This window comes from Salarias fasciatus, chromosome 3, assembly GCF_902148845.1.
Source record: "Salarias fasciatus chromosome 3, fSalaFa1.1, whole genome shotgun sequence".
Taxonomy (NCBI): Eukaryota; Metazoa; Chordata; class Actinopteri; order Blenniiformes; family Blenniidae; genus Salarias; species Salarias fasciatus.
In genome coordinates, this window is record NC_043747.1 from 20,448,893 (window position 1) to 20,474,643 (window position 25,751).

Genomic DNA, 25,751 nt, shown 5'->3' on the forward strand with positions numbered 1-25,751 from the left:
TGTCCATCCCTTGTTTTTACAGTCAGAGGACAAATAAAGTAGAGATTTTTCTTCATACTTTTTTCATGTGTCTTTATTTTACTTCAGTATTTTTTTTTTCTCAGATGACTTTCTGTTTCCCTTCCTCCATGTAAAGATAAATATTAATACTTCTCTTTCTGACTGTCATTAAAATGTCAAGTTCCTTTTAAAACTTCTAATTCTGAGTTATAAAACGCATCAAACAGCTGGTCATAAAAGTTTTCCACACTGAAGCTGCAGAAGGAATAATTTAACAGTTTTGAATGGAATTCAACATACTTTATATGAAGCTCACTGTAGTTAATACTCACTTAGCATTTATAAATTTGCCTTTGGACTCAAAACTATGATAGGTTCTTAAAAACACCATCTAAATATAAATGTAGCCTTTTTTCTTTCTACTTCATGGTCTTATTTCTACTGCATTGCTGATAAATTTAACTTCATTAAGTGTTTTATGCTCCACAGGGATCAATAAAGTTAATCTAAATCTGATCTCTGATCACACCTTTGTTTTAATGCTTAAACTGCTGTGTCTGAATAGGATTAACTCTGAGTATCCAGAGCAGAAACAACGGAGTGTATAAATACTTGAAGTTGCACCTGAAATGTAACGCATATCATTGTTTTCAAATGAGAAAAAAGGGGAAAAACATTTGTAGAAAATACTTTAATTTCACTTTTTTTGTCAAATGAAATACAAAAGTGAAAACAGGCAGAAAAGAACTCATTCCATTTAATTGATAAGATCATCATTATAAATATCATTACCATTATCATTGTTATTAACTAAAATCAATTCACCTTTAATTTTGATTGATGTCAAAAAGAAACAAACAAAAAAAAAATTATTGAGCACCATTTGTGTCAAAGTTCATAAATAGTTTGTTACACTGTGCTGGGTAATTTCAGGATCTAATTCACCACGCGGCTGAATGTAAACTGGGATTCGTTATCATCACTGTCACGTTATGCCTCTGTCCAGCAGGACTCCAAATGACAATGCACTAAAAAAAAAAAAAATCATTCAAAGTTTTCCATGAGAACAATAATAACAATAATCATACTTATAATAACAACGATTTCCCATAAAAACGATAATAATTACAAATTGCACCATACTGTTGGAATCTGTACCGTTTGCTGACGCCGTGCAGCTCTGCTCGAGTTCCACATTTAGCGTACGGAAACCTTTAAAAAGTGTCGTTTGTGAGCTCAAACATCACATTTAAAACTATATTTTCCCATCTGACTGCTTGCACTGAGCTGTTTTTGCTCTTTGGGGTCTCTGAGGGTATATTTGGATTGGTGTGTGTGTGCATGTGTGCGTGTGCGTGTGTGTGTGTGTGTGTGTGTGTGTGTGTGTGTGTGTGTGTGTGTGTGTGTGTGTGTGTGTGTGTGTGTGGTTTTTTTTCATGATGAACTGGACTCCAGCAGCCTCAGGTGAAAGGTGACGTACTGTTCCTGTGCACGTGTGTTTTTTTTTTTTAAGTTTGCATCAGTCATAAACCAACATTTCTTTTCTCCATCTAGCATTACTGCATCACACACAGCCCTGTTCAATCTACAGCAAAGTTACACCAAACGAGGAGGACTTTTACCAGCAGGGAGGGGGAAACAGTTCAGATTTTAAGATACCGACATATATCGATACTGAAAACAAGAAATACAAACATTTTTCCCAATTAAAGTTCCCTTTTTCTGCTAAAAAGTGAAGCAAAGTTGTGAAAATGTAAACGCCGTTCCTACAAAAGTAACATTTCAAGTAAATTATTGGAAAAAAAAAAGATGCTTTAAAGTGGGACTATGAAGGATTATGGACTCTGTCTCAATTAATTTAGCATTTTAAGTTGTTTTAGTAGTACAAAAATACAGATGTGCCAAAACAATCAAATGAAGAATATCTACTGATGTTTTGTCTTGAAAATGAACTGAAAATAATGGACTCTCAGGCACTTATGAAATTCAGAGCAACCAAATAAAAAACCCAATGGATCTGACAGTAAACGCATTTCAAAGACGATGGATTTGGCAGTGAGACGTCGATCAGAAACACAGTCCTCAAAGGAGAAAGTTGAAATCAGACAGCAGTTCAGCTGGAGTCGTCCAGTTTAAAAAGAAAAAGATGCTTGTTTTTAAAATTTTTGTTGATACCTGGGATGTGACGGGGGGGAGGTCGGAAGGACGCTGTTGCCGAGGAGTGACGAGTCTTTGTTCCCGATGTGAGACGTGGGTTTTGTTCTCAGGCCCCGTTTACACGACAATCATTTCAAGTGACAACGCAAAACATTCTAGTTGCGTTTCGGGACGGCGCTCGGAGCCACCGTGGTGGAACTTTTCAAAAGCGCCCCGACTCCGCGGGAACGAGGTAAAATTCCCTGAAAGGAAAACGCAAAAAACCGCTGCGTTTCCACTTGAAATGTTGTCCCGTAAACGAGGTCTCCACCTCTGAACGCAGAAAAGTAAATAGCTAACATACAAATATACATTTTTCCTGATTTCAGTTTCCAGGGCCTTGGTTCTCTCGCTCTCTCTTTCGTGGCACTTACAAACCACACCAAACCGAAACAGTCTCCCTCCGACTCCTCTCCAGTCCCTCCCTCCTCGTTCCTTCGTCCGGCCCTCGTTGCCTTCCTCCTCCTCCTCCTCCTCCTCCTCCCCTCTGCGGCGGCCTGCCAGCCGCCCGTCGGCTCAGTCTACACCTTGTCCAGGAGGGATCTCTGGCAGTAGAGGAGGCGCCGGGGCGTGCCGTACTTCCTGAAGAACAGGACGGCCCCCAGGGTGAGCACCACCAGCACCAGCAGCAGGAGGGGGATGACCACGGCCACCGGGCCGGCACCGCCGCCCGTCTCGTCGATGATGATCACCTCCGTGCGGCCCTTCTTGGGCTCCTCGCTCTCGCAGCCCATCCAGTCGCTCAGCACCGACTTGGGGTAGCCGGACTCCACCTTCATGTACTGGTTGTTGAACTTCCAGTACTTGTTGGCCTTGTAGAAGTAGGTGTAGGCTGAACGGAGGGGAGAGACGGCGGAGGTCATTTGAAGGGCACCGTCTTTGTATGTTCAATATAAATAATCAAATTATATTATTTCACAACAGAATAAAGACTTAGATTTGTTGAAGCGACTGCTTAAAAATAAAAGCTTGACTCACATCCGTCTTCGCTCATGAAGGCAGCCTTGATGTTGTCCGGAGCGCCGCTCCACGTGCTGATGGGTTTTGGGTAATCGCTGTCCACTCTGCGGGTCTGCTCATTGAAACGGTAATATCTGGGAAAAACAATACAAACACACTATTGAAGTATATACTCTTTTTAGAATATTTTTCTGTTTGTTTTCACTGTCGAGACTGAGATAAATGATACTAAATGTCATGCCAAACAGTCAAAGCTTAAACTGAGGCGAGGGATTTCTTTAATGCGGTGCAACAAAACATAAAGAGCTCATCTAAAACCCGTCTGGGACAGAAATAGAAGTCTAAAAATCCAAACAGCTGTGATCCCTGAAGAGAGGACGAACTCACTGTGTGCCTCTGAAGAAAAACGTCTGTCCCGTCGGCGTGTAGAAGAGGGCGGCGTCCAGCTTGTCCCTGGGCAGACCGCTGCCCAGCTCCCTGAGGCTCTTGGGAGAGTCCTTCTCTATGGCGGACTCGCTGAAGACCCAGTATTTGTCCCCTGGAGGCGCAGACAGGTTGAAAACATGAAGGGGATGATGGACGAGGCGATGGAATCGCCGCGGATCCGTTTAAGTTCAGAGGAAACAAACCTTTGAAGAAGACAAATTTGCCGTCGTCCCTCTCGTAGGCGGCGTTGATGTTTGAAGGAAGGCCCCTCCAGAAGTGACCGATGGGCATCGGGTAGCCTGGCAGCACTTTGTTGTTACGCACACGCCAGAACCACTTGTCCTGTACACACACACACACACACACACACACACACACACACATACAGGTAAATAACCAGGAAATGAGATCGTTCACACACAAATACAGAAGGTTTTTTTTTTTTTTTTTTTTAATAACTACATCAATTATCTTGAATCAACCACATGTAAGCTCAGGAAAACATACCTTAAAGACAAACTTCTCCCCTCTGAGGATGGCGATGGTGTCGAAGTGTCCCTCGCAGATGTCTGGGCCGTGATCGGGCCGGTCAGGGTTGGACTTCTTCGTCGGACGAGGGGGAGGAGGTGGCACGCCTGACTTTGATCCTTTGATTTTTTTTTTTTTTAAAAAGGGAAATGATCAAAACAACTTGTCAACATTTCCAATTCCACCAATTCTTCTTTTCACTCTCACTTAAAGACGGAGGATGATACTACATTTTACAGGTAAAATCACCAGAATACTTTTATCTTTCCCACACATTAAGATTGCACCACGCTTTTTCGATGTTTGCACCACGTTTAAAGTGAAAAAAAAAAATCATATTTACATTTTTGTTTCTGATAGTTTCAAGTTTACACGCAAACAGCAGACACACTGAAAATGATGTAGTTTACCTCTAGGGCCACTAGAGGGTGTTGTTGGCTGTTTAAGTAATGTAACCACATACACACTTGTGCAGAGAATAATGGCTATAAACATTAAAAATTGAGTATATAGAACATTCGTGAAGACAGACGATGAACTGGATCTTGTTACAAGTGACTGAGTTCAACAAAGAAAATCCATATTCTTTTTTCTTTTTTAATGACTAAAAATGAGAGGTTAAAAGTGCTTTTTTTAACTGTATTTGCACATATAGAACCAACACAACAGGTTAGAGATTTTAAAGGAATGAGCCTCTTCTATATCAACATATACTCATCTCAACAAAACGTTGTTTACATTTTTTAACTCGCCATTCGCCTGGTAAATCAACCCACCGTAAATTGCTTGGATGCCTCTGCGGTCGTCGTCGGGCAGCTGGAAGTTTTCGGTGTCGAACCACTGATAGAAGGGAGCCATGATGGCCAAGGGGTCGTTGGAGTGCTCCAGGCCCAGAGCGTGGCCCAGCTCGTGGACGGCCACCAGGAAAACGTCATTCCCTTCAGAGAGCGGAGGAGGACGTTACCAATAAGAGGCTGAGATGTCGAAGTCAAACTAATGAAAGATCTGAACAGAATCTTTTCACTCTCTTACCTCCCTGATCTTCAGGGCCGGTGGTCCAGGGTTCGGCAAGGTCAAAGTGCGTGTCTCCCCCGATGCCGTGGCCGGGGAAGTAGGCGTGAGCCAGGAAGCCGCCCTCGCCGTCGAAGGGCGTGCTGTCCCCGTGAAAGCCTTCTGAGAAGGACAGCATGATGTCTGCGTACTTGTCGACTTTGCCTCGGATCTGGCTGAAGGGAATCTCTCTGAAGGTGAGCGGGATGACGCTCTCCCACACTCTGAAGGCCTTTCGGATGGCGTCGAACGTGGCCCGCTCGCCCACCTTGGGGGTGTAGTTCTCTATGCTGAGGGGGAGGAAGGAGAGGTGAGGGTTTAGAGGCAGGATAGGCAGAAATGACAGGAGAGTACCTGGAAACAGGTGGAGGACAAAGGCGGGATTCACTTCTTCCTTAAGGTACAACCTCTCACAAAAGCAGAAATGCAATTTTTTCCAATAAATATAAACTCTTATGCAGATGACAACATTGTCTCTGTGCATTGACATTTGTTTTTACAATAATAAAATTGGTCAACCAAACAATTTTTGTGAGTTAATCAATTAATCATATCTGAAATCCTGCCATTCTGAGCTTACTGAGTATGAAAACATCATTTATCTCAGCTCAAAGAGGATTTTGCTACTTGAACACTGTGGTAATTTGGCGATTTTAAACAAATGTTTTCATTCCATAACTCAATTAATACATTAGATCACAATCGATTCCAAGAGCAATGTTTTAATAATTAAAATGAAACAGTTTTCATATCTTGATGTGGCAATAGTATATTTGAGAATATTTGTGAGTAACTACGCCAAGTTATGGCACACTCAACGGTAAGTAAACCCTCAAACATTCATCTCCGCCATTCTGCAACGACGCTCCGTCCTTCTACGCGCGCACTGAATCAGGGTCAGTGCACGCCATTGACATGTACGCGCAGGGGGCAGGTCGAACGGTGAAGGGATTTGATTGGTTTAAAAAAAGGTGTCCCCTCAAGACTATTGGTTGCTGTTTTTCCCGTTTTACTCCTGCTGTAGATAGCAGATATTTTCCAAACTACTTTAAAAACATGCTATGAATTGCTTCCCATCGGGTCATAAAGATCATTTTAACCAGTATTTGAAAAAATGTATCTCAATCAGATCGCCAACCCTAGCTTTAAGATATAATCTGAAACTGCGCAAAAGTACATATTTTACAACTTATAGCTATCTTCTGTAAATGGGATAAAATTCTTGCTGAATGTCTTTAAAAGTTTCACAAATCTATTGTCTTTTCCCAAACATTAATACTGATATGAGGCAAATAATGTTATTCTTAGAAAAGTAATGTTCTGTAATCATTGATAACTGTGTTGCTGTGTGTAACTACACCTTCATTGCTGGTTAAACGGTTAAACACCATGTATTCTTTTCTATTTCGATTTGAAACATCCCCTCCTTCTGGGTTTTTGAATCATGACTGGGCCAGTTAAGACTTGTGAGAAAATTCCCTTTAATGCAGGATTAAGGTAAACAAAGAAGCTGTCTGTCAGTTAGGTTACTGCGGAGTTTTCCTGACCTGAACGTGACCTCGGACTTGTCCCACTTCAGGCCCTGCACCGCGTATCGCTTCCTCCTCAGGTTGGTCTTCAGCTCCGGGCCGAACTTGTCGGGGACGCCGCATCTCGGCCGTCCCATGGCCCTGAGGACAGAGATGTCGGCGCTCAGGCACGAGAAGAACTCACGTTGCTCTGAAGGTCACATTCTCCTAACAAACCCAGAATCCCAACAATCCGCTCCAACATTCAACGTCTAAAGGCCGTCTATAACCAGAACGTGAAGTGCTGCTCACTCTATTGTGTTGGTGTCGATGGAGCCGGTGACGGTCAGACCGTAAAACCTCTGCATGGCCTCTATCGCCGTCTTGATGGCCTTCGGCGAGCGGATGGCCTGAGCTCTGACGTCACCTGGAGGCAGGTAGCCATACTGCTGCAGCCAAGCCTGGGGAGGGAGACAGGAGGACACCATGTGAGATATGTTTAATCGAGCGGCATCCCGCAGCTATTCAGGCATCAGTCACAAAGGTTAATATGGAAAAGTCAATCCAAGTTTATTATAATTAATGAAAGCTGAGGAGAAAATAAATCCAGGCCTGAACAAACAGGAGTTTACACTGTATACATATTTCTTCCTCTCTATAAACAGGATCTAACAGCGTTCAGCCCTGAAGCTGCAGGAATAACCTAACAGAGCTCCAAGTGTGTACTCTCTGACAACTCATTTATCTCTCTGAATTTAAAATTCACTCCAAGTGGAAGAAAGATGTTTGAGTTTGTGTATCCAAGTACTCCAACTCACTCCCACTGTCCAAAAAACATGCATGTGTGGCTAAATTCATCAAAGAAAATGTAATAAAACACAACTTTCATCATCCTGAACAGGGTCGGAGCAGGAGGAGAATTCTCTGTGTGCATACATGAGAGGATGTTGATTCAGAAACGCCTGCATTTTTGCAGGACATTAGAGTCAGGTAGTTTTTAGGACATCCAATAAGCATTTTATCCCATCTACAGATTTTATTTCATTACAGACATAAAGAGTAATTTAGCTATTTAGCTTTTTATGACATTTTAATCCACATAATTATTATGATTGAGTTTATTGACACTGATTTAAAAATGTGACAAAACTAAAAGAAATAAAGTCTTGAAAGTTTCTTCAACAATGATGAAAAAACTCAATTACAGGTTTTTCCAGGAGTATCCTCCAAAGGGTTTCACGGCTGTGTGATTTCATTAAAAAGTGCTGGATCATTGTGACACATGACATGTTGGGAGGTTATAATCCCTGGTTATTTGTAGTTTTCTTCACTTTTCAAAGAAGTGAATACTTAAAAGATTAAAAGAACATTGATATAATTAGTAATCAGACAGATTAACGTTGAAAACAGAGTAAATGAGAGATTCATAAAGAGCACACAAAATAAGAACAGTCTGTTTTCATCTAAAACGTTGACCACAACTCGACTACAACTAAAATGTTTCGAAATTTTTCCATATAAGAGACGAGAAAGTAGGTTTTGAGCCACATTATTGCTGTTTTTCTGTCATGTTTAATCTTCCTGAGTCAGACTTCAGAAAAAAAAAACATCACAAACATCTTAGTCAAGACAAAAATAAGGGCTTTGCTGCTTGTGTGAACCCGTGTGGGTGTTTGTCTCCCGAGCTTGTCTGGACCTGCTGCGCTGGGCGTTAATGTTCTGTAAAAAGACTGAATCAGGGAGTCTGAGGAGGTTTCAGCGACTACATCTGCGTGTGTCCTCTCTGCGCTGCAGCCAACGCAAACCCACTTTATTGTCTTTCCTTCAAACGGCTGCGGCGTTAAACCGTTTACGAACCCCTGAAAGACCAGCGCCGAAATCCTCAAACGGCCCCTCGGTTCAGAGCCCGCTTGCTACGGTGCGCTTTGTTGTGGGGTCATAAGAACAACCGAGAGAGGAACTGAAATCCAAATAAAACACCCCATCTGAAAACACTGATGTCACTTCAGTCACAATGACCCAGAACTCTGTCTAGACGATCACAGCCAAAGAAAACCGGCAGTCATGAGGCTGGAAAATGACACATTTCCAGCTACGTTTCGGTTCCCCAAGGCCTTTGAGATCCCGGCTGTCTGTGCTCGTCCTCGTGTCAACCGAGACCGCCGGTGTTTATCTTCACACATGAAGGGTCAGCCCTGCTGCTGGTGGTCTCACACCAGACAAAGCGGCTGGAGTACGAATATTTTCTCATTGTGGTGAATACTGATTTACTGGAGGAGGTTATTTTTTTTGGTCGAAAATTAGGTGAGAACTTTGCTACAAACCCACCAAGAAACAGCTTGTTTAGCATTTCTTCTGTAAACAGAGAGAAACTTCAGGCCTGACTCTCACTCCCCCACCCTTTTCTGAGAATCAGACGTTAGCGACATGCTAGCTGAGGGTGAGCTAGCATCTGGACTGGAAACAGAAACAGCCAGCTTCGTTCTCACTTTTATATCTTTAGGGGGGAAATTAAGGGCACATTTATACATTTTCAGCAGAAAATTGTACATTTTTGTCGTGTTTTAGGGGCCCGTTCATATGACAACACTCAAAGTTGCTCACAATGCTACTTTGTGAAAACAGCTTGCAAGGTGGAAATTTCTGAAAACGTTCTGACTCCGTCTCAGTGAAAACAGGGGAAAACAATTCTCTGAAAGGCCGCTACTGCATATGTGCAAGTAGACTGACAAAAACAAAAATGTTTGCCTTAAATTATAGTTTTATAGTTGAGAGAATAAAACTCAGAATAGCAATCCAAGTTTGTCAATCTGTCCATACAAATGTCCTCATTTGCATTTATATATAAAAACAGAGGAAAACTGTTCACGGAGTGTTCATTTTCTGTTGTGAATCAGGTGAACTTTGTTGACATCCAGACCGGAGCCGGCCAGCTTAACGTTTAGACTGTAACTCTCCTTCTTCAAAAGGTTCTCCATTTGAAGTTCAGTTTCTTTAATCTGCACAGAAACCACAGTATAAAATAAAAAAGCCGGAGGTTTTATGAGGTTTAGGTGTGACTTACACAAATGTCACTCCTAGTTATTGAGCCAAAAAGTGCTGGTGAGTGTATTTGTTAGCATTGTAGCCGGGCCAGACTGCACTGAAAAAGCAACTCAGCTGGGTCAAGTTAGAATTAGAATGATCTGTAAAGCTGCCGGCCTCAGAAAAGGAAAAAGTGTGTGTCTGTGACAAAGATGAATCCTTTACTTTTCAACCCTGTCAAAGCTGACATAACCTGGCATGTTGAAAAATGATCAGAAAGTAGACAAACAGAGCTTTACGTCCTCATCCTACTCATTATTAGGTCAAAGGAATTCTGCTTCATTGTCAACCAATCACAGACAAGATTCACCAGCGTACCGTCAAAAACACACGGTCATAATGATGAAGTGCCAGTTATTGAAAGTTGAAGTTTTCTCTAAAAAACAGGCAGAAAAACACACTTTTTGCACATTTTGGAGAATGAAATTAAAATCAATCAAGTCAATCTATAATCACTAGAGGCTTCAGTTGCACAAACTTATTTCCTTGCTGCAGCAGTGCAGAGAAATGTGAAATTAAGTTGAAAAAAATAAAAATTCCAAATGCAATTGATACTTTTACCTTGAAATAAATATAGTAACACAATAATGTGGATTATTTCAATGAAAACGGGATTAAATCTGCCAAAAAATGACTATAATCTGACAATAACCTGTAAAACAAATGACAAAATCATTTCTTTAATGGTCTAGAGGGAGCAAAGTATATGGTCTAGGGGTCGCCAGTTGTGGAGAATTAAAATGTTCAAGTGTGTGTTTCCAATTATGTATCTGCACACACAGAGTTAAAACACATTTTCATCTCCACCACAAATTAAAGTGGTGGAATTACCCCGAATTCCTCCGTTAGCGTCATCTAAACCTCAGATATCTTTCTCGTTTCCACCACATGTGCTGCTTTTCTCTTCAAGAGGAGAGAGGAGTGGAAACGGAGCAGCGGGGGGAAGAACTACCTGATCGTTGAAAGCACAAATGGCAAACTTTGGCTGCGTTTTAGCTGTTTATTTGCAAGACAACAGAGTTCAGAGTCAATGGTTCGGAAATAGTTTGGAAATGTAATATTCTCAATGTAAGAAGGGAAAACTTAACCTTTCTGCGACTGCTATAGTTCAGAGTGTTTGTGCTCTTCATTTTTAAGAATTTAACAGCATTACATCAGTAACACATTTGTTAACATTTACCACAGCATCGTCAGCATAAATGGAGACATGTTGCTTTCTTACATCTGATACTGAGGTTAAACAACACAGAGAGACAGTTTTATTTTTAATGTTTACATTATACTGGTCAGTCTGTGCTTACATGAGTTCTCGTCCTGAAAAACTAATAGTCTCAGAAGTAAACTACAGCTTCCAGAGTTTCTGGCATTTGCGATTTCTGTTGAAATGTCGTCAGTCGATCGTTTTCGTTGTAAAGGGGTTTTAGGATTAAGAAGAAAAACGTCTCCTGGACTTTTGCCCCGGATATCTTTATCGTTTCCACCACATGTGCTGCTTTTCTCCTCAAGAGGAGAGAGGGATGGAAACAGAGAAGCACAGCAGCACTACCTGGCTGCGCACACACACACACACACACACACACACACACACACACACACACACACACACACACACACACACACACACACACACGGCCACTGTTAGCCCTGTGGGGGGCCCGAGGGTTTTGAACAAGGCTCATTTATGACGACCTGCAGAGAGGCGGCTCCCCCAGCCCTGAATATTCAGCTCTTCCAGATTTCTCCAGATTACTTAACCATCTAGTAAATTTAATTTGCCCTCTGCCTCTCCCCGAGTCGATCTGCCTGCCCGACACCAACCAGATTTACTCCCCGAGCCCCCGGGGCTGACTGCTGCCAGTGTGTCCTGTGGCTCCAGTGTGGTGACGCGTCTGCTTCTATAAAAACACTCCCGGCTAAAAGCCTCCCCCACGCCGTCAAAACCTCCACTTCTCTCTTCTAGACCCCAACTACTTTACACCCCACCACCTCCGGTTAGGACGCCAGGTATCCCAGCATGCACCCCTCCTCCCTGGAACTCCCAGCAGCCGCCATCAAAGCCTCTATTTATTGAGACTTGTACATGGCGGGTATTGTTGGCGGCGCCGCTCGCTGCACGGCCACGTGTGGTCAAAAGGTTGGCTGCCGGTCCGGTAAACACACCGCTGGCGCTGTGCGGTCGGAGCGCCCGAATGCACAGATGGGGAAACACAGCGAACGCAAAGCTGAGGTCACTTTGGCGATGTACACATGGTTTATGTGACCCTCGTACGACCTCACGGGAGCGTTCGAACAGTAATCACAAAAAAGAAGAAAACACTAACAAAAACATGTAAGACGTGAGTATAAGTCACAATTTGTTTTTGTAGGTAGCATACATATAAAAATAAACATAGCATTTCTGACCACTAGATGTCACTGTATGACAACAGAAAGCTGCTACAGCACCACGGAAAAAAACCTTCACTGCTAGTGTGTTTGACTGAGAGCAAGAAAAATATCTCCCGAAAGATAAATCCACAAGAGAGAATTTAAATTAAAACTGTATGCACGAACAGCTGCTGCTGGCTGAGGATTGTCCACGGTGCAGTTACATCTGGAAAATAAATGCTCGATTTTGTTCAACAGATGTGATGATTGAATCTTCCATGCCATGCAACCTTATTCAAGTTTTGCTATTCTGACAAGAGTCTCTCCCAGTAGTTTGAATAAATTACCAAGAAGAACAGAAATTTCCCCTCTTCTTGACACAACCGGGACTCAAACTTGGGTCCCACACACTCAAGGTCGAGACTAAACTCAGTGTGACTCAACTAAAGTTTATTTTTTGACAAAAAGAAACTGTGAACATTGACATGTCATGAGGTTGGTTAAATTCATGATTTTAACCATACACACTCCACTGGTGACAGCTGCCAGGCAATGTGCTCACACACGTTTGGGTTCAGTTATCATCTCAAGACACTTAAACACACAGAGAATTAAAGCAAAACCTTTAACTGGAAGACGGCCTGCTCCACCAACTAACCTGCAGCTGCTCCAGAGCTGCTCTGCTATTTGTCAATAAACTTGATCTCATCTTATCTACTGGAAGTTTTGCTCTGCTACCGTGTTTCTCCACCAGAAAGCTGTGGACGCTTTCAACCTTTTCTGATGAAAACAAAATATTAAAATAATAAAATAAACAAAGGTAACCTTAAGTGAAAAATCAGATAAAACAAAGATAGTATTCAATAAATTAAAATAAATGTAAAGACTACATTATTCTTATTAAGCTGATTACTCACATATGAACCAACAACATTGATTACAAATATCATCACTAACTTGTAGCAGACCTACAGTGTGCCATGTTGAGCTATTGCCCTGCTTGTTTACATGAACCCATCTGCATTTATAGACTAAAGCAACAAATTCAGAAGACATTTAATGTGGTATTCAAACAAAACTGAACTAAAAAGGCAGGAAAAGCGGAGACTTGTTCGTCTCCAAATCTTCACTGAAATAAGCGACTTTCTGCAGGTCACCCTGACGCTGCTGTGTGCCATCGCTGACCAGGACGCGTGGGCATTTCCTGTCGTCTCACACTCTTGCTCAGATACTCATGAATCTGTTGTGACGTAGAACAAGAAAAAAATCCAACCACAGGAAAAAATACAGTTTTAGTTTCCTGTGGTTAAAAACTATGAGGAAGGGAAACTGAGTTAGTCACGCATCAACTCACAATCTGAGCTCCCGTCAAGCCGACAAGAAGGTTTTCACTCGGAGGGACTTAAAACGCAACTTTTGTCACGACTCCCAGTGCAGATTCTCCTGGACTTGGTAGTTTTAGAGATGAAAGTCGCTGTAATAACAATCCAACTCGGTCATCTGTCACAAGTATCTGTGTTCTTTCATTGTTTGTGTTTCAAGATATTTGTTTCTTTTTTAAAAAACAGCCAAAAGCGGCGTGGAAACTACAGAGTTTTCAGTGTTTCTGTGTAAACAACGTCTGAAGCTTTTGCTGAAACATGAGCCCATGTCTTAAAATCCGCCGCGGTAGAGAAATACTGAAGAAGAAAAAAACACGCAAATCTACACGGATGTTTACTGAGGAAGTTAATCACACTTGTTATTTTCCCGTCTTCAGAATTTCAACATGACCGAGGAAAGAAACACGAGAGCATCATAAAGGAAGGACGGCAGGAGAGGATGGAAAGCACAGAGGTACAGGAGAGAGAGAGAGAGAGAGAGAGAGAGAGAGAGAGAGAGAGAGAGAGAGAGAGAGAGAGAGAGAGAGAGAGAGAGAGAGAGAGAGAGAGAGAGAGGTCTGACTCAGTTATTCCTCTCACACTGAGCCAACGGAAAAAAAAAAAGATGGCGTTTTCTGCTCCTGAGTGGCTGAATCTCGCCTTGCTTTGGGTTTCTTGGCGTCTCTGACCCAGTTAGTGCTCCCACCAGCTCGGTGCTACACGCTCTCTTTTTCCTACCTTCCCTCGGGGTCAAACTCTCACCCTCTTAACTCTTTACTGGGCCAGTGACTGTAACGCCGTAGCGCCGAAAATCACTGCAAGAGATGGCGTCTTCTTCCAGCTCCCACCCAATAAAGTCCAGTAAATCCTGTTCTCGTCCACCCCTCAGGAAAATGACACAATGGGTTTGACCGAGGAAATAGCTGCATGTATGAAAGTGGCACAAACATGTGGATTGAGTTTGATAAAAACACACACAATCCATTCAGCAGCCTCATCAATATGGAACGTCACGCAAACCGCTGGTTCTTCTACACTCCCATCAGTAGATGGGCGATAGCATCTTCCTCCATAGTGTGAGTGTTTGTAATTTGACATCAGCTTCGCCGTCCATCTGAGAGCTGAGGGGCTGTGATGTATGATCTGAGCCTCACAGCGGTCTGATCGCCTTCATTTCCTCCTCAAATGAGTCGCTTCGACACATGATTAACCTTTTTGGAACATTATTCATGTGATGGGGAATACAGGAAAATGTGATCGGACCACATTAGGAACAGTTATGAGGAAGTGTACTGAAGTATTTCCTCTACTTCTCAGTTTCCAGAGGGAATATATGGTATAACAGCCCCTTAATGGCTGAATCGCAGTGCTCAGCTCAGCTGACGTGTATTTGCTATTTTATTATGTTTAATAAGGATCAAATTATCATGACGAGAACTTTTTAGATTCAGTGAAATAAAGTGAAAATCATAAATATTGTCTGCTTGTCAATGAGTCCAGCAGATTTTCTGTGAAGAAACCCTGCGGCCCTCAGGTTTTCGGACACGTGCCACGTCTGTAGGATGGATTCGGTTTCAGCACATCTGGACTTTTAGCTGCAGTCAGACCCGAGCAGCTGAGCGCTTCGGGCTGGAGGCGGTCAGGACGCACATTCTGATCAACATCTCAGAAAAATACATCTCCAGAGCCAGAGTCGGCGCTCTGCGGCTCTGTGTCCTCCGGTCGGAGAGCATCGGTTTCTCATCACGTCTGATCGGGTTAATTGTCGTTACATTTCTCTTGAGCGACAGCGGCAGATCTCCAGCAACAGGCTTCCCTTTGATACGGCGTCCCCGGATGAAAGGATGCGAGGGATTGAACCCAGATGTGTCGGGACCAGATCTGGAACGGCGAGACGCGCGTCTCCAGATGGCAGGGGAGGGGGGTGAAATCTCCCGGCGTTATTTTTAGCCAGATCTGGAGTCGAGATCCTGTTTTTAGAAGCCGAAGTTTTGATTGCTGCCCACTTCCTTCGCTCACAAGGGTCCCAACGAAGCATTTTATGGAGGTGGAGAAAGGTTAGACGAGGCAAAAATAAAGAAAACAGATGCCAGACTGGACTCCAGAAAGTAGAGGAAGTCTGTTTCCATTTAATCTTTCTGTCATCCTGGGATGTTCACATATCCAGCTACACTGATAAAACACCACATTCCCCTCAGCTGGTGAGCGACGCCTCCCCCCCCCCCCCCAGATGTTGATCTCAGCGGTTTGTTATTCTAACGTCGCTCCTCGCGTCCCTCCAGCTCAGTCTTCCTTCTAGAGACGCGTCTATCTCTTGATCACAGGTTCCACCTGAACCGGTGATTAACGCTTATCCTGTTTCGGCATCGGGACGAACTGGAAGCGTCTGGGGAGGATTTCTAAAGATAAACGTCTACAAACGACCTGGACTCAGATATACTGAACGTCTGGACACTGCTGTCGGACGCCGCCATTGTTGTTGTTGTCCATCCACTGAGCATGTGCAGAATGTTGCGTAAACGGCGCCTCGGTTGAGGTTTCTGGAGACGAACGGCTTCATCAGCTCAGACAAACACAAAGGAAGTCAGGCTGCAGAGGGATTTCTGACCCGGGAAACTTTTCTTCTGTCATCAAACACACTTGTTTTATTCTTGGTTTTCAAGATCTCACGCCACTTCCTTCCTTTTTTGGTGCCCAACAATTGTTTATCATTGTCAAAGTTTCCCCTGATTCTGCATAAAGGTGAACCGTCCTCCCAACCTGGACCACCCAGCGGGGCCTCCATCTTTTCATCTGACGTGATTCACTCTGCAGGCGACCGTTATCGTCCGCCGGGAGTCAACGGCCGCACTGCCGACTCTGCAGACGCTCATCATCGCGCCCGGCGGGAGGGACGCTGCCCGTCTGCCTCTCTCCACCTTGTCTGGCGTTGACTCACAGGCTGAAGGCTTGTGGTCGGTGACTAAAGTCCTCCTGCGAGGATCCTGTGTCCGACCCACAGCCGACACACACACACACACACACACACACACACACACACACACACACACACACACACACACACACACACACACACATCGCTATTTACTCTATAAGGAGAAGTGACTGCATTTCCAGGCAGGAAATACTAAAGATAAATACTGCGTTAGGTGTCGTAAAGATAAATCTTATTTAGAAAAACAAAACAACACCTTTCGTTCCTGTGTCATTACTTATCGTCTCTTTTTCCATTCGCTGCACCTGATTGACGCATTTCACTTGAGAATATTTAGACAAGAGACAAAAATACGTCCTGTGGTCATAAAACTAGAGCAAGAGTCACAAAGCAGAATATTAAACGTGCTCCCACAGCAACCAGGAAATTATATGTAATGCTACGTCAAGTATGTTTTCAAGAAATCCATGAAGAATCTTTCCTGTTTAAATATGTAAAATATATCCAGATAATGATCAGTTTGACATTTTCCAAGTAGGTTTATCGTATTGATGGATTATGGAGCCATTAAAAAAAAGCTTAAAAATGCAAATACACTTGGTCTTGAGACTTTCTTTCACAGCTCCCGGGGGTTGATTTTTATAATTTTCAAATACTTCACTTGGTGCCTTGGTAACAAATATAATTCCAATGAGCCAAAACCACAAGGGTTAAGTTTCATCTGTATATTTCCAGCTATAACAGAACCGTCTCGAGGCAATTAAAACTGAAAAACCTCAACAATTGATGATTACATGGAAAAGAGGTGAAGATACTAATGCAGGGGGAGACTATCTGGTCGAACTGGTCACTGTTCAATCCCAGGTTCTGTGGTGTGATCCTCTGTTTTGTCCATGTGAGTGTCCCTGTGTGAGAAATAGAACCCCAAACTGCTCCCGATGGAGTTCGATCAGGAGGTAAATCACTTCAGGACTGCTGAGCTGAAAGCATCAAAATGTGCTAGAAGTCAAGTCCATTAGCAGGGCTTCGTCATTTTTTTTTTGTCAATTTCACTGAATTCTTTTGAATTTTTCATTAAAATTACCTTATTCAGTCAGTGGATCAAATCCCATGATGCACTGCACTGGGAGGTTGGTTGTTTATGTCAGCCACTCATGTCCAGCTTTACTCAAAGTACTGAAGATGGTTTTCTTCTCATTATTAAGAACTTGTAGATCTGTTGAGTCTTTCAAATCCTCTCAAACATCAGTCGTCACACAGTGACACTGGGTGAGGCCTCTGGGACCCTCTGGGCCGCCGAGCCTCTGCTACAAAGTCTTAAAACAGCATTTTGCTGGCGGTGTGAGTCATATGGCTGTCGCCGGAGCATCCTGTGTTCTGCAGAAACACTTCACACCTGCAGGATGACTGAACGACGCCCCGGCCGGCCGGCCGGCGCAGCGCCGCACATGGTGCCACCAAACACACCAACTCATGGCCGCTCTCATGCACAAGAGCCAACGACAGGACGAGTTGTTTGGAGGACTGATCTGCGCTCCGGCGTCTCCTGAAACCCGAGGCCGACAGTCTCTGCTTCCTGTGGCCCATACTGTCTACATGTATGCAGTCTGCAGATGAAAACCATTAACCCCCCCACCCCCCACCCCCTCCCTCCGCTCACATACCACTACACCAACAAAACCACTTTCTATTTTTTTTCTCAGAACAAAGCAGCTCAGCTGAGATTTTTAACCTTTTCACTGCAAATGCAAACCTCGGGTGGAAAAAAGTAACATTTTAAGAAAAACTACAGCATGTCCTATTTAATTTACTTCTGTTGGATCATGGTACTCAGATTACTACTGAAAACAAAAGACAAGTTACAAATTTTATACACAAGTAGACAGAAACTGGGGAATTTTCTCCAAAAGAATGAACTGCAAATGTGTGCACTGTGCTTAAGAGCAATATTTCTTATAAAAAAAACAACAACAACAAATAAAATACTGGAAAAAATACTTCTCAATAACAGTAATCTATGATTTGTTTGATCAAGGTAAATTACCGATCTTTGAAGCATTTCTAAGACAAACAGTGAAGCAAATACACCAAGTAAATAAGTGTAGATATAAAGCAAGAATAATTAATAAAACGTTTTTTTAAGTGGATGTACTCAATAGTTACTTGTCATTTCAGAAGTACAGTAAGTTTTACAAAAATACTCCTATAAAAATCCTCAAAAATATAAAGTGATTCATTATAAATGTTTTTTTGTGATACAACATCCGTCACTGGTTGATAGAATTATTTAAAAAATACTCAAATAAAAGCTTAAACATTTAATTTACATTATTTAATCAATATAAAGGATTGGGTTCCGTTTATTTTCATATAACCTGCAGTTAACTGAGTGACATAAACATGCAGGAGAAGTTTGCACACATGTAAACTGGTCGTTTTTGCGCAATTCTTCGAAATTACTCTCCATAAAAACGCGCGTGTGTGTGTATGTGTGCATGCGCAGGACCAAAACAACAGCTGCTGTTGTCTTCTTACCTCAGCTTGCAGCACGTTTGCAGAGACGGAGGTGAAGCCGGAGCAGCAGAGAGCGCAGGCCAGGCTGAGGAGCGGCAGCAGCATTCTGCCTTTCTGCGCACTTTTACTCCTCCTCGAACAAAAAAAGCGCAGAAAAAAAAAAAAACAAACTAACAGCCAAACTTTAAGAGGAGAAATCCGTCCTGACAGAGAGGGGAGGACGACACGAAGCAGCTCAACCACCCACCGACCCGCAAAACGTGGCAGGAGACTTTTTTTTTTCTTGGTGCGCAACAAGTGAAGTTTGTGCGTAAAAAGCGAGAAAAAAAAAAGTGGAAAACAGAAAAGAAAAACTAGAGAAAGGCGATCGGCTGCCGCGCACTAAAGCTTCATCGTTTTGTTGGGACTGCGTGAAGCTTGTGGACGTGGTCAGAGAGAGAGAAAGAAAGAAAGAGGAGGAGGAGGAGGAGGAGAGATGGATTTTCCTGAAGGTCCTCCTCCAGATGCGCGCACGTCATTTTCATCAGGGACCGCGTGACAACAGCTGGACGGCCTGCTCTGGAGCCACATCTGGCTCCCCGAAACCCCCCTCTACAAACATTTTAACATATTTTTCTGCTTAGAAAAGAGATAAATTGACTAAAACGTCCTTCCTTCCTGTGATCATAACACTCTGTAACTCCTCCCTGTAAAGTTTTTACTGTGTTTTGGTTCATTTGATCCTTTCTCAGCTCACATTACTCTCTGTTTAGCCTTGCACACATTCATATTTAATGATACTTATTTAATTTTCACACTGTCTTATTTAATATTCAAATCTCTTTCTGTTTTCACAAAGTTGTCCGACCAAATATTAGAGCCGGTCTGTGGGACTCATTTCTCCAAAACTCTGGAAATACTGAAGAGCAAACAAACCCACGACACCGATGTTATTGAACTCGCAACCCACTGTGGCTGAGTAAAACAGTCTCTCAGGCAGTTGATAATGCATTTCTCCACTTGGTGCTTTTTGCTGACTCAGTTAATTGCTTCTTTCTGTAAAAATCTGACTTTTTGACATTTCCACAGAAATCCATAAGTCATAATGTGAAGCAAGATTTCATATCATCACTAGATGTGACAGTAGAGGACTGATTTGTGTCAAAGGTCACATTCTAATTCCTTGTTTGTTTTGTTTTTGTTTAGTTTTTTCCAGTCTGCCCTCTCATGCCGGAGCAGCATTTGGAGCCGTCTGGATCCAGTTACGCCTCGGGCTGTTTGGGACCCGGAGCCAGCAGTCATGTGTCGGGGAACCGCTCGGAAAAAGTGATGGAACGCTCACATTTTTTCAGAGAGATGCCTTCCAGCCAAGCATCTGGAATTCTGGAAAGATCTCTGCATCTCCGTGTGTGTGTGAGACAAAGAAAGAGCGAGAATTCAGGCCAAAACAAAGAAAAGCAAGTTTACAGCTGAGTATCTCCTTTTAAAACATATCAGTAAAAGAAGAAAGGAAAAGAAGTGAGAATGAGAAGATGAAGAGAAGCTGTAAAACAGAAATCATTATGTAGGTTTGGGAACATATTTTCCTTTTTTGCATGCATCCTCTCCTCTCTCACTGCAAAATCGTTCTTTTATGAGGCTTCAGCCTGAAACCGCTCCTCCTCCTCCCACCACAAGTATCTCTGTCTGTTTTTGTTCTTTCTTTCTCTGGCTTTTTCTCCTCCTCCTCCTCTTCTTTCTCTTCTCTTCTTCTCTGCTTTAACCAGCGGAGGCAGGACTTTAGTCTGTTTGTGCTTCAGTGGGTTTGTGTTTGAGTTTACTGCTTATTTATCTGAAGACTTTTTGCTTTTAGCATATTTCAGAGCTCAATTTCAATTTTACTCAAGTTAACAAGTTAAATAAGATTCATGGATTTGGATCTTTGTGAGGTTTTCTTCATGTGGAGTTTGCATGTTCTTCGTCTGCCTGCAGGAGTTTCTTTGTGTTCTTGACCTTCCTCCAACCAACTGATGCAGTTTTTTTTTTCTGCAGGTGGAATAATGTGATCTGGCATTGAATAAACCAACATAGTGACTATTTGTTTTTATACAAATTATTATTTTCTAGACTTTTTTTGATTCAGGATTTGCTTTTTTTTGTTTCTGACATCCTTTGTTGGTCTCACTGTAACCAGTTCAGACTTAAAAATAACATTTCCTCCACCGTCTCTTGGCTTCATCTGGAGGAATGCATCATTCTAGCCTGACTGACCCCACTTCTTCAACTTTTTTTCTAAACACATCTGTTCATCCTCTTTCCTCCCTCTGAGTCCAAACTGTACTCACTCTCTCTCTCTCTCTCTCTCTCTCTCTCTCTCTCTCTCTCTCTCTCTCTCTCTCTCTCTCTCTCTCTCTCTCTCTCTCTCTGTCATGTACATTATATCTTTGGACAAATCCATCTGGACGAACTCCTGTGCTCACATCAGAGATGGATTCCTGGATGCTGTGTGGGAATCCTTTGTGTCTCTAATTGTAATCTCTCAGCAGTCACAATATTGGGTTCCAATCACCCAAACACTCCCCGTAAAGCTCCCGACGCTAAATAAAACACTTGGTAATGTGTGTGTTGTACCTGTCATGGTGTTTAACCATACAGCCACCCACAGACATTATACAAACGACTTTGTTTGATGGTTTTGGTGTGTTAATTTAGTTTTCTGTTCTGTTCTCTCTCTGTTTTTATTTTGATTGGTTTGTTTGTCCATTTGGTTTGATGGTTGGTTGGCTTGATGTTTTCTTTTTGGTGGGTTGGCTTAGCAGCCTCGCGTTGGCATAATGGTGAGTGTTGAGGGTTTAAACCCAGGCCTTTCAGTGTGGAGTTTGCATGTTCTTCCCCCTGAATGGGTTTGTATTCCAGGTGAGGTCAACACGAGGCTAACTGATGAGACTAAATTAGGTGTTCCTGCGTGAAACCTGCTTTTAAAACTGAGTTAGCTGGGATGGGGTCCAGTGACCTCTGACCCTGAGGAAATTGGTGTGAAAGATGTAAAGATGGTTTGGTTTGCTGATTTGTTGAATGTTGGTCAGTCGCTCTGACTGTTGGTTGGGGTTAGGGTGAGTGGGTTGGTTGGCTCACTGATTGTTATTATGATTGTGGGTTTGCTCTTTGATTGATGTTTTTGAGTAGGTTTTTTTTGTTTTTTGTTTTTTTTAGTTTGTTGCTTGCAGTCAGAGAGTGTTTTGTTTGTCTGGTTGGTTGCTTGCTTGCTTGGTTGGTCAGTTTGTCAATCTGTTGGTTGGTTGGTCTGTTGATTGGGTGGTTGATTGGTCCGTCAGTTGGTTGATCGGTTGGTGGTTTGTCGGTTTGTGCGTTGATAGGTTGGTTGGTTGGTTGGTTTGTTGGTTGATTGGGTGATTGGTTAGTCGGTCGGTTGGTCAGTTGGTTGGTTTGTGTGTTGGTTGGTTGGTGGTTGGTTGGTCAACTTTTTGGGTGGTTGGTTGGTTGGTTGGTAAGTTGGATGGTAAGTTGCTTTGGTGATTTGTTGGTTTGTCAGTTGATTTGCTGGTTGGTTGGTTGGTTGGTTGGTTGGTCAATTGATTGGGTGGTTGGCTGGTCAGTTGGAGGGCCAGTTGATTTGGTGGTTGGTTGATTCGTTGGTCGGATGTTCAGTTGATTTGGTTAGTTGGTTGGTTGGTTGCTTGTTTATTGATCACTTGATCAAGCTGTTGAATCATTTAGATTTTTCTTAAATGCTGTTGATGGAGTGAGCTCATCAACCTGACCTGAAACCAACAAGGAATCTTTTAGCTGTTGTGTCATGAAAAGCAAGTAAAGTTTAGACCAACAAGGAAATGTTTTACTGAGAATGACATGAAAAAGTCACAATTAAATGTTATAGGAATTCTAATTTGTGGTTATAAATGTTATTTTTTTCTGCGTTTTCATCCTCTAAGTCGTCGCGTCACCACTTCCTGCTGGTGTTCTACAATTAAAGAGCAGCTAAACAGAGTTAGTTTACTGGAAGTGACTAGTTGCCCAATATCGTCATGTCTTGCTGAGATTTCTTGGAACCGTCTTGTGAAATTACAGTTTTGTTATTAGGGAAAGCGCAGCGTTGCCAGACGGCTTCCTGCTTCTTGATTTAGCCTCACGCTAAATCGTTATTTGTGGCCTGGTAGAAACAGAGCTGAGCTGCCAGACAGAAAACACTTCAGTTTAAAAGTTATGAAAGATGTTGTGGATCAGGAGGAGGGCGGGAATGAGACAATAAAACTCCTCAAACTGACTCGCAGCTCATTTCATCTCCATTCTTTGCTGTGATCTGGATTCCTGTTTGGATCTGAGCCTCTTTTGACCTGCATATTGCCTTGCAGGCCACTCTTGCTACTCTGGTTACTTTATCTTTCTCTCTCCTCTCCTGTCAGCCATTTTCATTATGCTGAACTCATACAGTGTGGCTGGGCGGCGCAGGAACAACCGCCGGGCTCAGCAGTCCCGCGCCGTGCCAGGCAGGAAGTGGCCAGGACAGCTGCTTGCAATTCAACCTGGGACTTTGTTTGGGTGACCTACATTATGGCACCGTTTACCTTTTACTGTAATTTTTTCCCTTTCCTCCTCACTTCGCCGGGCTTCCAGCAGTGGAAAGTTACCCAGGGCGACCACTCAGATTTCGAGGTTTTGACGCGTCTCAGTCAGCGTTGCTGTCCGACAAGCGTAAAGAGGAATTTCCAGCAGCGGCACATAAATGTGACCCATTGAGCAAATTCTCTTGTTTTTCAAATTAAAGGTTAAAGCACATGGCTTTGTGCAGTGCAGCAGGACGAAGACGTGGTTTTTCAAAACAAAGGTGCAAATAACGTCAGTGTTTATGTCAGTTTAGGAGAAGTTTGAAGCAGAAGTGGTGATTCCTCATGATTTACACAAACTCTAAGAACTTTATACAAGCTGCTGCATCGATGAACATTTCACAATGCAGAAGTCATCTGACTCAGTGAAAAACCCCGTGAATGTACATGACTCATACTGCAGTAAAATATATTTTTGGATGCATTACAGCAAAAAAAAATTAATTAAAAGTAATTCACAAATAATAAAATTCCATCGCTGCATTTTATTTTACCATATCGATAACATTTCTATTTTTTTATGCTGGCATTATCTTTCCTTTTTAATGATTTATATGATATATATGTATGTAAAAAGGTTCAAATTTAATCCTGCAAGACCATGACTGCAAATGAATGTTTTTTTTTTTAATATCATTCAGTTATTAAATCTCAACACAACTAATGTATTCTGGCATATTTTTTGTGTAACTGTGGTTTATATCTATTGAATAATTCATGGTCCCTATTTATGTACAGTTTCTTTCATAAAATAAAAAATACTTCCTGATTGAAGCCTCACAATAGATCACACAGAGCTCCAGTTTGATCTTGTATGGGTCACACCAGTAAAACCAGAGAATACATATAAATATTAAACAAAAGAGTATGGATTTAAAAAAAAAAATCTACATTTGATTAAATGTCCTGAGAAAATATGAAATAGTTGAAATATTCAAAGAAATTTAAGCCCAAAATTTTACATTTTTGTTATTTTAAATGACAACTTCTGTAAAATACAGTTAAATGTCCCACAGCTGTTTTTTCTTCATGACCTGTATTTTCTCTTTGAAGATGGAAAATCTGCACACAGCTCTGAAAACCCTTCAGACTAGAAACCTGTCGCCTCTCAAAACTCACGCTTTTTGCAGCAGTCAGCTTTTGCGTTTCAACATATTTGAACCAGTTTGATACTAAAGCTACGTCACTAGCCGGAAAGAGGCCCTCAGTTTAATAAAACATCACAGCAATATACTAATTTCCAGAGGTTTAAGGAATTATTAACTTTTAAGGATTATCCCCCGGACAATCTGCCTTCAATAACAGAAACTGACTGTGCGCTCTTGTAACTGTACTTGTGATCAGCTTGTTTTGTACTTCCTGCCTCAGAAGACTCATCAGTAATTCCCCACTGAAGCATTTCTACCAGCTGGTTAGATTACATTTGGCTGATGTTGCCAAAAGGCCGAGCGGACGGAGCCTGGTGTCGACCCAGAGCTGCCCGGACCGCTCGGACTGGGAGTTCTCCCCGTTCTCCAGGAACACCCAGGTCAGGAAGCGGTCTCCGGGAGTGGAAGTTGCTGAATCAGGCCCTCCCACATGCACCCCCCTTCAACTCTGCCCATCCTAATGCCCCGGCCTGGGCCGTATCTGCCAGGAACCCCCTCCCCCCGCCCTGGAGTCTGCGGCTGGGGCTGCAGAGGCCTGTCAGCTAATCCTGAGAAATCCCACATCTGTCTCATCCTCCTTCGCTTTCATCCATTACAGCAAGGCCGACCTCACCTAGCAACCCCCCCTGTACCCCCCCGTACCCCCCCAACAGGCCCTCCTCCTCCTCCGCTCTGGAGCTGACTCCTGCACAATGAGCAACATCTGCTTCTCATTTCCACCAAACCAAAACAACACGAGGAGCAGAGGAAGGGAGGCGTTTGGGCTGGGGGGGGGGGGGGGGGGGGAGGATGGGAGGGGTACCAGAGGGGCTGCTGAGGCCAAAGACATCCAGAGAAACACAGCAGGGGGAAAAAAGAAAGAAAAAAAAAATCACTGAGTCAAGAGGAAGAATTCCTCCGTCAGGAGCTCTTTGATGCTCCAGGTGCTGAGATTTCTTTGTCTCTGACACCATCTGTGGTCTGACCGGCCGCCTGACACAGCCGGTCAGCTGCTCTGGGCGCAAGAGGTTAAAGAGGAGGAGGAGGAGGAGGAGGAGGAGGAGGAGGAGGAGGAGGAGGAGGAGGAGGAGGAGGAGGAGGAGGAGGAGGAG

General features: G+C 42.9%; 1 protein-coding gene across 1 annotated transcript; it reads right to left on the reverse strand.

Moving 5' to 3' along the window:
• Positions 1-1,349: 1,349 nt before the first annotated feature.
• mmp14a (matrix metallopeptidase 14a (membrane-inserted)) lies at positions 1,350-19,360 on the reverse strand. Its single transcript, XM_030086605.1, has 10 exons — positions 18,951-19,360; positions 6,981-7,129; positions 6,708-6,830; positions 5,143-5,450; positions 4,887-5,048; positions 4,090-4,229; positions 3,786-3,924; positions 3,544-3,694; positions 3,175-3,290; positions 1,350-3,028 (listed from the first exon to the last, which is right to left on the reverse strand). The coding sequence occupies exons 1-10, from the start codon at positions 19,032-19,034 to the stop codon at positions 2,718-2,720; spliced, it is 1,683 nt and encodes a 560-aa protein (XP_029942465.1). The 5' UTR covers positions 19,035-19,360; the 3' UTR covers positions 1,350-2,717.
• Positions 19,361-25,751: the final 6,391 nt, after the last annotated feature.

Coding starts and splice junctions, on each gene's coding strand:
- mmp14a (XM_030086605.1), bottom strand. CDS start 19,034: ATGCTGCTGCCGCTCCTCAGCCTGGCCTGCGCTCTCTGCTGCTCCGGC. Junction 3,925..4,089: donor GGGAGAAGTTTGTCTTTAAG/GTATGTTTTCCT, acceptor GTGTGTGTACAG/GACAAGTGGTTCTGGCGTGT. Junction 3,291..3,543: donor TTTTTCTTCAGAGGCACACA/GTGAGTTCGTCC, acceptor TGTTTTTCCCAG/ATATTACCGTTTCAATGAGC.